This window comes from Aptenodytes forsteri, unplaced genomic scaffold (genome assembly GCF_000699145.1).
Source record: "Aptenodytes forsteri isolate BGI_AS27 unplaced genomic scaffold, ASM69914v1 Scaffold258, whole genome shotgun sequence".
NCBI lineage: Eukaryota > Metazoa > Chordata > Aves > Sphenisciformes > Spheniscidae > Aptenodytes > Aptenodytes forsteri.
Genome location: NW_008795250.1, coordinates 1,351,506 through 1,362,866, shown reverse-complemented (window position 1 = coordinate 1,362,866; position 11,361 = coordinate 1,351,506). Strand labels below are relative to the sequence as shown.

The window sequence follows — 11,361 nt, the reverse complement described above, 5'->3', positions numbered from 1 at the left end:
GGCAGTGTCTCAGGCCCCCACTTCAGCCAGAGGGGGCTTTCAACCTGCCCTATTGCCACCCCCCGTCCTCAGCAGCGCTTCTCTGGGCTGCTCTTCGGTCCCCACTACCCTTTGCAGGCCGGTGAGATGGGGTGGGGGGCCTTTGGCACGGTGAAAAGGCCACGCCGGAGCCAGGAATCACTGGGAAAAATACCTCTCCCGGTTCCCCGTGGGGCTGAGGTACCCTCTGGAGACCCCCAAGGTATGTGTGCGATGGAGGATGCTGTCCTCCCCATGGCTGGTGTAGCAGTTCCCCTGCAGGGCCTCTCCAGAAAAACTCACCGAGCCGTGAGCCGTGAGCCGTGAGCCGTTTCGTCCCTGAGCCGTCAGCAGCTTTGGACCAGGAAGCGCCAGCGGCTCCCTCCTTCCCTGCCGCAGCATCCTCGCCGCGGCCTCCGGTCCCCCCAGCCACGGGGCTGGCGGCCAGGGACACCCCAGGGTTATCTCCCAGCTCCAAGGGGGTGCAATGTGGAGGGTGGCTGTGGGGCCGTGGCTTTTGTCTCCCGGCTCGGCCACTGCCCAGAGGGTCGCTGGGAAGATGTGAACCCCTCAGCCTGGGTGAGACCCCGGCAAGGAAACCCCCTGAAGGACTTGATTTCTTCTAGCAAGCATCCTCCGTGATAGCAGCAGGGCTCATCAGCTCCTCTCCGGTGTCTCTCCGGTTGCACGACAGGGCGGGGAGGTTTGCAGGCAGCCGGGCAGGGACGTTGGATCGGGTCAGGGGCAGGCAGAAGCCGTGCTGGCCACAGAGGTGGCTGCGATGGCAGCGGGGAGCCGGGCTCAGAGGGCGCCGAGCACTGGGAGCGGGGTGCTGTGCAAGGCACCAGCACCATGTTCAGCCGGTCGGGATACCAGGCCCTTCCCTTGGGAGACTTTGACCGCTTCCAGCAGTCCAGCATTGGGCTCTACGGTGCCCAGAAGGGCTGCTTCTCCTTCGGATCCAAGCAAGACCCTCTGGGGCCGGCCGGGAATACCGCAGGTGAGTCCCGACCTTAGAGAAGAGCTGCTGCCTTTCTCTCTATTGCCACTTTTGCTGTAGGGTGTTGCACTGGCTGGCTTCCCCCCCCCACACAGCCGGCTTCCCTGGGGTGCAGGGTGCATGGGGGGAGAGGCTTGGGTGGGGGTTCATGGGCAGGGAAGGGGGTTTTGGAGCAGGTACATCCCCCTTTCACCCCCCTGCAGATTCCTCCCAGGGTTGGCTGTCCTGGTCAGCCGGCTTCCCTGGGGTGCAGGGTGCATGGGGGGAGAGGCTTGGGTGGGGGTTCATGGGCAGGGAAGGGGGTTTTGGAGCAGGTACATCCCCCTTTCACCCCCCTGCAGATTCCTCCCAGGGTTGGCTGTCCTGGTTCTGCCGGGCTTTCACCCCCCTGCAGATTCCTCCCAGGGCTGGCTGTCCTGGATCTGCCATGGGATTATCACCTCCTTGGTCTTCTTGCTGATGGCTGTCACCTTCCCCATCTCAGGATGGTTTGCCTTGAAGGTAAGGGAGGAAAGCAGGCGAGGAGTGGGATGACAACCCATCCTCCGCAGGGGGGACCATTCCCGGCTGCCCCTGGCCCCATTGCTCCTGGCACCGCAGGACCCGGGGTTTTGGTCTCAACTTTCCCGTTCCAGATCGTGCCCACCTACGAGCGAATGATCATCTTCCGCCTGGGCCGCATCCGGGCGCCGCAGGGACCCGGCGTGGTCCTGCTGCTGCCCTTCATTGATCACTGGCAGCGAGTGGATCTGAGGACGAGGGCCTTCAACGTGCCCCCCTGCAAGGTGAGCTGCCTTGGGCCTCAGGGCAGTATGGAGAGACATCTCTCAAATGCCCAGAGCAGGTGGATTTTGGGATAGCCTGACCCTTGGTGCCATGCATGGACCCAACTCTCAGTTCCTCCATCCTCACGGCGAGGCGAGGGGAGTCGTAGCTGGTGCTGTGAACCCAGAGTCCTCACCCGCCCGCAGTTGAAAAGCTCCTCTTGACTTTGCACACCTTGTCCAATGCACGTTCCTGGCTGGAGACATCTCAAAAACATCAATCCCTATCCTTCCCAGATGTCTTTCAATAACAGCCCCGTGCTGGAAACTGGCCTCACCATTCAGACTAGCCCAAACTTCATCCTTTGGGTTGGTTTTGTTTCTAATAACCCTCTTAATAAAGAGAGCTAGAGCCGGTTGCCAGCTGGGAAAGAAGTGCATGCCTTTGCTCTCAGGCTCTATGCACAAGGGTTGGGCCACGGGGTGAAGAGGGGGAAAGACCCTGACTCCCCTCTGCCCCAGCTGACCTCCAAGGACGGGGCGGTCATCTCCATGGGCGCCGACGTCCAATTCCGGGTGTGGGACCCCGTGTTGTCCGTCATGATGGTGAAGGACCTCATCGCAGCCACCCGGATGACAGCGCAGAACGCCATGACCAAGACCTTGGTGAAGAAGAGCCTCCGCGAGATCCAGGTGGAGAAGCTGAGGATCGGGGAGCAGCTGCTGGTGAGCACTACCCCAGCCTGGCGCAGAGCCCCCGCAAACCCTCGGGCTCTTGGTGTGGACGTAAGAGTAAGGGAAAGCTGTAGCTGCTGGAAGTCCACCTGGCTATGGACCTGGCCAAGGAGGAGAGCTGGGAAGAGGTGGTGATTAGTGGGGAGCAGATGCCTTCAGCCTGTGGGTCTCTGGAGCTCTGTGGCTTATCTCGAAGGGCTTTGGCCACGCAGAAAAGCCCACGTTTTGTCAGCAGGCTTAAATTTGGCCTCCATATCTCCACCAGGAAAATGTCTGGAGGGGGCTGCAAACTGGAAAAGGCTTTTGGGGAGAGAAGCAGGACAGGGCGGTGGCAGAGGGGCAGTGACTAGTGCCCGCAGCCGACCTGGGCCAGGCCAAGAGCTTGTGGGTTGAACGTCTACAAGGGATGATATAAAAGGAGGCTGGGGGGGATATACTGGTATCTCTGGGGTGTCTGGGGTAGTTTGGAGGTCAGAGGTGCTGCCTGGTGGAGCACCATGCCAGGCCGCAGTGCCCAGGGGAGAGCGAGGAAAGAGGCCAGCCTGGGAGGGAGCCACAGAAAGGGGACCGAGACAGAGCTGTCCTCCCTGTCCCGACCTCCTCCAAGCTGGGAGAGCACCTGGGTGAGCAGGGTTGAAAGTGAGAGTGGGCAGCTTGGAGGAGATGGACTACTGAGCCTGGTTCAACACCCTGCGTTTAAAGCTGGTGGGCAGCAGAAGTATAAGCTATGGGAATGCCCATGGTGGGGGGTGCTGTTGTGGGTGGTCTCCATGGCCATACCCAGCTCTGCCTGGGCTGCCAACACCTCTCCCTTTCTTCCCGGCTCGGCAGCTGGAGATTAACGACATGACCAAGTCCTGGGGCCTGGAGGTGGACCGGGTGGAGCTGAGCATGGAGGCAGTGCTGCAGCCACCCCGGGAGAACCTGGTGGGCCCTCTGGCCACCATGCCACCCGTGCCCGGGCTGGAGGGGCTGGATGGCACCGTTCAGCAGCTGGCTGCCCATTTCTTCAGCAACACCCTGGCTCTGGCAGGCAGCGGGACTGGCGCTCCAGAGGCAGGTAACCAACCCAAGGCCATCACTTCTGCGCTGGGGGATGTCCCTCCTGCCCAATGACCTTTGTGTCCATTGGCTGTTTGACAGAGGAGTCCAAATCTGGGAGATATCACGCTCCTACAAGCACAGCACAAAGAGGCTGGTAGGGAGGAGGAGAGAGGACTGCTTCGGGCACAGCTCCACACGGCGTGTAGCACAACACAACCTTTCTAACAAGACATTGGAGATGGGACTGGGGAGGGCAGGAGCAGCTCTGCAGGACCCTGGGCTGAAGACCAACTCAGAGCTCAGCATTTCTGCCAGGCAAACCCAAGCCTGAGCTTGCCGAGAGAGTCGCATCTCAGGACAACATGGAATTTTTTCCAGAAACCCTGCACCAATCTGTGCCTCGCTATTTCTTTCAGGGATGATTTTCCACCCCCTGGTAGCAGGGGAAGAGTAACCCATGGCAGACAGAAGAGCAGGCAGTAGGAATTGGCAAAACCATGTTGTCCTCTTCTTGCTTAGCTGGAAACTTGCTGGATAAGTGGGTTTCTTTGCTCTGGAGACCTTTTCTGGTGGGTCCATGCAGACCAGCAAAGCTCACTACCCGAAGGTGTCCCCTCAACCCCCTTCTGTCCCATTGTCCCCAGCAGACAGCATGGAGACGGTGAACGAGGTGGAGCCTCCCACCGCTCCCCTCCTCGCCACCGCCGGCAGCGCCCGGAGGAAGCCCAGCGCAGACGAGCTGCTCTCGGCGGTGGAGCCCATCCTCTCCGAGGCCCTGGTCAGCCAGGTGGGAGCATCCTACCAGGTCAACATCGCCCTGCCCAGCGGCGCCCAGAGCACCTACTTCATAGACCTCTCCTCAGGTCACCGCTCTTCGGGGTTGTTGTGTCGGAGGTGGGAGGGTGTTTCGTGCCCGTGCCCCCTTTGCATGCTGCAAACCCCACCGAGCTTGGTGGTAGGGGGTCCCAAACCAAGTCTGTTTGGTAGCTCCATGAAAGGCACCCCAGGGTCTATCAGCCGAGCACTGCATTTTGGCGACCGTGGCCTTGAGTCCATGCTCCCTGAAAGTCCAAGGTATAATTTGTTTTGGGTTAAAACCATGAATTTTCCTTCAGAAAGAGAGTATGGATAGAAAATTGGCAGCTAGGTCTCCTCGTGGCTGGCCAAGTGGGATGGCTCAGAGACCTCAAGGTTTGTTGGTTCTTGCATGCCACCAGCCCAAAGGGGTAGTGATGGAGGGACATGCATGGGCAGCGCCTTGGGCCACTGCCACGCTGGCAGATGTCCTCACAGCACCCTAATCTGTTCCCCTAGGGGTGCTGATGGTTTTCCTGGTGGCCACGTGTCCTGATTTTGGCTGGGATAGAGTTAATTCTCTTCCCCGGAGCTAGTACGGGGCTGTGTTTTGGATTTGGGCTGGAAACAGTGTTGATAACACAGGGATGTTTTTGTTGCTGCTGAGCAGTGCCGACACAGGATCAAGGCCTTCTCTGCCTCTCACCCACCCCACCCAAGGGATATTCCACACCATATGACGTCGTGCTCAGTATATAAAGCTGGGGGAAGAAGGAGGAAGGGGGGGACGTTTGGAGTGATGGCCCCATACTAGCTACTATGAAGAAAATTAACTCTATCCCAGGCAAAACCAGCACCATGGCAAAAGTAGGACAGGGCTTGGAGGTAGACCACTGTAACAGGACATTGGTGGAGCAACGCAAGAGAAATTTATCTCCATAAGGAGTAAGGACTCCTGTCTCCAAAATCTCCATGCCAGGCCCTTGTGTGTCATCCGGCCCAACTCAACCCATGTGAAACAGTGGGGGAAACACCAGCAGGCAAGGCTGGATCCTGAAGCCCGCTGTTTCTCTCTCTCCCACCCATCGTGTCCTACAGGCAAGGGGCGAGCTGGCTGTGGCGTGCCCGAGTGCAGCCCCGACGTCGTTCTGGAGGTGGCAGAGAAAGACCTGCAGGACCTCTTCTTGGGCGACCTGCGCCCCTTGAGTGCCTACATGAGTGGGAGGCTGCAGGTGAAAGGTGACCTGCACCTTGCCCTGAAGCTGGAGGAGCTCGTCAAGGCGATGGAGCAACGTAGATAGAGCATGCGTGTGGGTGCGTGTCTGTGTGCATGTGTCTTTGTAGGTGTGCAAAAGCAGGGGACATACAGGGGTGCTGAGCGGCGGGGGCCTTGCCCTGCTGGAGCTCCTGCTGCCCTCCCCGTGGAGGCTGCGGGAGTTGGGTGAAGACCTGAGCAGGGAAACTGAAGCTGAGCTGCATTGCCTGTCCTTGTCCTTGGATTTACCTCCCCTGCCCATCCTTTGCCTACAACGTTATGGGATGGGAACCAGTTGGCACCCCAGCATATGCCAGTTTGCTTCCAGGTCCCTTGGCCAATATGCCACCAGGGCACAGACTGACGTCCTGCTGCCCCCACAACGGGCTGCATGGCCAGGCATCTCAGACTGGAAGGGGCATGAGCTGAGCAGACCGGACTGGGAAGAGCTTGGGGACACTGTGGCCAAGGACGGCAGTCGTGGGGTGGGGTGGGGTGGGCAGCCGAAGCGGGGCACGAGGGCTGGCTGGACCAGGCTGGGATGCCACCAGCGAGCTGGGGTTGGGGTCCAGCGTGGCACTGCTGACGGGATGCTGGCATTTATGGGGAAGGAGCAGAGGTGGTGATTTGGGGAACGAGCTTCCTGGTGGTCCCTGAGCCTTCCTGACACAGCGGTTTGTGAGAAGTCATTGCTCTAATTTGTGCTTCAAAGTGCTTTTGCATGCGTGCTGTGAGGTCTGTCCGCGGGGGGCGTGTGGACTGTATATAGGTGTGTGTAGATATTTCTTTCTTTTGTAAGCTTCCTTTCTGTCAACTCTCCACGGACAATAAACCTGGCCTGCAGCCTTGCGCTTGGGCAGCGATGGGCTGATGACTTCTGCAGGCAGACGGGGCTGCAGCCCTTGGTGCCTCAGTTTCCCCAAGGGACCCAGGGTGCTGTATAAAGAGGCCACGTGCTGGCCAGGACGTGGGAGCTGCTGCCAGTCAAGGAGGCTGCGTGGTGTGAGCCCATCTCACCATGTGGTCGTGATGAACACGTGAAGTCCTGTCACGGCGAGGAAGAGTTGTCAGGATGCAGCACGGCCTCTCCGGGGATGCTCAGCTCCCCTACAGCGCCCAGCTCTCCAGGGGTTAAAATGTCTGGGAGATCCAGGCAGCTTTATCAGCCCCCAGGACGTTTTGCTGGACCAGTGGGATAAGCCTGACTATGCAAGGGGCTGCCTGCCAGGGGGGCGGGGGCAAGGAGAATTGAAATGTTTCCGGAATGGAAATGTTTTGAAGTGAAATGTTTCATGGGTGCATTCAGGCCAAACCACCTGCCAAATGTCTTCTTCAAGGCCTGGGGCTGGGTGGCACCAGCCTGGGCCAAGCTTTGCAGATCCTACAGGCATCAAAAGCCCCGAGGGGAGGTGACAATAGTGCCCCACCATGCCCTCTCCTTTTGGGGCTGCCAGGCTGAGTGAACCCCAAGTGCTCCTCGCGGTCCCCCGTTCATGGTAGTCCCCTTTTTTGTGGTGGTCCCCTTTTTGTGGTGGTCCCCCTTTCACGGTGGTCCCCATGGTGCAGATGGCTGGGGGGTACTGATGCCCTGCAGGAAGGGGCAAAGGAGAGCCAGGACACAGCCAGCCCCCCAGGACAAACAGGGAATCATAGGATCATTAAGGTTGGAAAGGACCTCTAAGATCATCAAGTCCAACCGTCAACCCAACACCACCATGCCCACTAAACCATGTCCCTAAGCGCCTCATCTACACGTCTTTTAAATACCCCCAGGGATGGGGACTCAACCACTTCCCTGGGCAGCCTCTTCCAGTGTTCAACCACTCTTTCAGTAAAGACATTTTTCCTCATCTCCAATCTAAACCTCCCCTGGCGCAACTTGAGGCCATTTCCTCTCGTCCTATCGCCAGTTATTTGGGAGAAGAGACCGACCCCACCTCGCTACAACCTCCTTTCAGGGAGTTGTAGAGAGCGATGAGGTCTCCCCTGAGCCTCCTGTTCTCCAGGCTAAACAACCCCAGTTCCCTCAGCCGCTCCTCATAAGACTTGTTCTCCAGACCCCTCACCAGCCTCGTTGCCCTTCTCTGGACACGCTCCAGCACCTCGACGTCCTTCTTGTAGTGAGGGGCCCAAAACTGAACACAGTAGTCGAGGTGCGGCCTCACCAGTGCCGAGTACAGGGGCACGATCACTTCCCTCCTCCTGCTGGCCACACTATTTCTGATACAGGCCAGGATGCCATTGGCCTTCTTGGCCGCCTGGGCACACTGCCGGCTCACGGTCAGCCGGCTGTCGACCAGCACCCCCAGGTCCTTTTCCGCTGGGCAGCTTTCCAGCCACTCTTCCCCCAGCCTGTAGCGCTGCATGGGGTTGTTGTGGCCGAAGTGCAGGACCCGGCACTTGGCCTTATTGAACCTCATACAGTTGGCCTGGGCCCATCGATCCAGCCTGTCCAGGTCCCTCTGCAGAGCCTTCCTACCCTCGAGCAGATCAACACTCCCGCCCAGCTTGGTGTCGTCTGCAAACTGACTGAGGGAGCACTCGATCCCCTCATCCAGATCATCGATTAAGATATTGAACAAGACCGGCCCCAAAACTGAGCCCCTGGGAACACCACTCGTGACCGGCCGCCAACTGGATGTAACTCCATTCACCACAACTCTCTGGGCCCGGCCGTCCAGCCAGATATGGATATGGAAATGCTCTCCAAGGAGGGGACGGAGAGTCCCTGAGCCCCCTCACAGCAGGGCACTGGGGCCCTCCAGTACATTTCCTGAGGGATGCTGCTCCTTGGGTAAATGCCTTTTGCGGGGGGGGGCTCTTGGGGTCCCCTCTGGGTTTCTTCCCTCCTGGCTGGCCAGGAAGGGGTTTTGGGGGGGTGCCGGGGCTGGCAGCGGGCTCTGCGCAGCTCCCCACCCCCGCGCCCGACGCGAAGGAGGAGTTATTTGCAGCTCAGAAGAAACGAAAGTGCAAGCAGCCCAGGCAGGCAGCGAGTTCCTGGTCCTGCCCGCAGCGCCATGGCTGGCTCCGGCTGCAGCTCCCGGGTCCGGGTGAGCGCCGGCTGCTCCAGGGATGGATGCCGAGGGGATGCGGGCGGTGGGCTCTGGCGGTGCATGGGGCTGGTGGGGGGCTCTTGGAGAGGCGTGGGGTGTCCAGGCCACCAGGGAGTCCCCAGCCCCAAGGCATGGCCTGGGGGGGGGCAATGGGGATAAGAGTTTTGGGGTGTTCCCCCCCCTCCCCGGTTTGGCGGGTGGCAGGGAGCCGGGGCTGGTCCCCAGCGCAGCCCCCCCAGCCCTGTGAAAGCACAGATGTGGGAGGGAGGGAGGGAGGGAGGGAGGAAGCCAGAGGGATGGGCTGAGCGAGGGAGGTGGGTGGAGGGATGGCTGGGAGGATGGTGCCCACCCTGCCAGGGTGTCATCCAGGGGTCTTTAGGTGCTTCCCCCTCTGCGCTGCCCCTCTGCAGCCCTCCCCAGCCCCATAGCCGGGGGGACCGTCCTGTTTGCTCTTTGCTGGAGGGAGAGGAAGCGCTTAGCAGGGCCCCGTCCATCCAACCTTAGCACGGGGCACGGGCCATCTCTGGCCTGCTTACAGGACCTGGGCATCGCTGGTGGGAAGTGGTTGCTCACTTGTTGCTACAAGTAGAGTTTGCAGGATGTGGTTTCAGAAGCTCTTAAGAACACACCCCAGTGCTCATTCCTCTTCCTCCCTCCCTCCCCAAGCTCCTAGAAGATGACTTCCAGTTCACCCTTTGCGAGGGCTGCCGGCAGGAATCACCCAACCTCAAGCTCCTCACCTGCCTCCACACCTTGTGCCCCGGTTGCCTGAGCAAAAACAAGCCCCTTGGGCAGTGCCCCGTGTGCCAGACAGCCATCCCGCAGGCCAGTGACATGCCCGACACAGACAACCTGCTCTTCGCCAGCCTGCAGGCCCGGCTCAAGGTCTACAAGAAGATCGTTGATGGAGTTGACTTGTTCTGCGACAACTGCAAGAAAGCCAGCGAGTTCTGGTGCTCTGAGTGCGAGGAGTTCCTCTGCACCAAGTGCTTCCAGACCCACCAGCGCTACCTGAAGAGGGAGAGCCATGAAGCCAAGAGGGTGATGGACATCAGGGCAGGGTCTGCTAAGGACTTCATCAAGGGCACCAGGAGGACCGGTCATTTCTCCTGCTCCAACCCGACCCACAAGAGCCAGACTGTAAGGTAGGTCTAAGGAAGTCTGTCCCCATCTGGGTGGTTTCTTGTCACAGATCTCTTTGGGCTAGTCCATGATGGGCCTGAGCAGGGCGTCCCTGTCCCTCTGCTGCCCTGATTGCCACCGTATCATGGAGAAGATGGGTGGGAAGTCGTGACTGGTGGGCTGTAGGGCATGGAGGGAGGGTTTGGATGAAGCCAGGTTGATGATGGGAGAGTGGGGACAGGGTAGACCGAGGGAGGGGAGTGTGTGGGGGGCTCCTTGCTAGGGTAAGGAGGGTGAGGTTGATGGAGCTCAGCAAGAAGGTGGCCCATTGCTTCAGCTGCCGTGATGGACAGCAGAGAAGGGATGAAGCATGAAGCCGGGTTGATGATGGGGGACAGGGTAGACCGAGGGAGGGGAGTGTGTGGGGGGGCTCCTTGCTAGGGTAAGGAGGGTGAGGTTGATGGAGCTCAGCAAGAAGGTGGCCCGTTGCTTCAGCTGCCGTGATGGACAGCAGAGAAGGGTGTGTTTTGCTGATGGTGCTAGGCCAGCTTGGAGAGGACTTGGGGAACAGCATGGGTGCAATGCAGGACAAGGTTTAAATGCCCTCAGGGGAAAGCCCAAGCGAGAGGGGAAAGGGCTGGAGCATCCGTGGAGGCCAGCACTGATGCTAGCCACGATGGCCCAGATGCCTCAGCGTGTCCCTAGCCCACCACTTGCCAAGGCTACCAGGACTTATATGAGGGATGGATGATGATCTCCACTCCCCACTCCTTATAGTCTGGCCTTAGGCACCTTATGGAGATAAGATACTCTTTGATCTTACGTTCTTATACGTAACCCCAATAAGCAATCCTGGAAGGGCAGAGAGCTCGTTTCTTCACTGCCCGTGCGGCGCGTGGATGAATGTCTACTGTAACGCTTGCAGAGTCACCGCAGTGACTTTAGGCAGCCCAGCAGAGGAGCAGAAACCCTGTGGAAATAGTGAACCAACATTTTTTTTTGCAATTGGGAGAGTATAAAACCAAACGCCTGGCCCAAACTTGGTGGCAACTTAAATTCAATGAATGAATGAACTTGCGATAGGATCAAGGAATTAATTGCAAAGTGCATGGTCTGAATTACTGCTCTGCTTGTGCTTGGCCTCACAGCATCTACTGCAGGAAGTGTGAGAAGCCCCTGTGCTGCTTGTGCGCGATGCTGGACAGCCAGCATGCCCCCTTCTGCGACATCCACAGCGAGACCCAGCGCAGGCAGGAGGAGCTGGGCATCATGAGCCAGGAGCTGAAGCAGAAGAGAAGCAGCTTCGAGGCCACCTACGTGGCGCTGCAGGATGAGGCCGTCCGGCTGGAGCAGGTGCAGCAGGAGATGCGGGAGCTGATCCGGCAGCGCGTGGAGCAGCTGGTGCGGCTGATCCGGCAGGAGGAAGAGGAGCTGCTGGGGCTGGTGGAGGCGCAGCAGGAGCAGGGCCGGCAGGAGGTGGTGAGGGAGCTGCAGCGCGTGGAGGGGGTGCTGCGGCGGATGGAGGCGGGGGGGCGGCTGGGGGGGGAGAGTGGCCCCCTCCCCCCGGAGGGCGAG

General features: G+C 59.5%; 2 protein-coding genes across 2 annotated transcripts in view; both read left to right on the top strand.

Annotated features, from left to right (window-relative positions):
- The first annotated feature begins 870 nt into the window (after positions 1-870).
- STOML1 (stomatin like 1) lies at positions 871-5,657 on the top strand. Its single transcript, XM_009278901.1, has 7 exons — positions 871-1,018; positions 1,413-1,519; positions 1,654-1,803; positions 2,305-2,508; positions 3,349-3,577; positions 4,206-4,424; positions 5,455-5,657. Exons 1-7 carry the CDS (start codon positions 871-873, stop codon positions 5,655-5,657), a joined length of 1,260 nt encoding a protein of 419 aa, XP_009277176.1.
- A 2,971-nt stretch (positions 5,658-8,628) lies between these two features.
- The window catches only part of PML (promyelocytic leukemia), a 9,935-nt gene continuing 7,202 nt past the window's right edge, over positions 8,629-11,361 (top strand). Inside the window, exons 1-3 of the mRNA XM_019471952.1 lie at positions 8,629-8,707; positions 9,299-9,809; positions 10,935-11,262. Of these exons, the coding sequence (XP_019327497.1) occupies positions 8,629-8,707; positions 9,299-9,809; positions 10,935-11,262 (918 nt within the window). The remainder of the gene's footprint in view (positions 8,708-9,298; positions 9,810-10,934; positions 11,263-11,361) is intronic.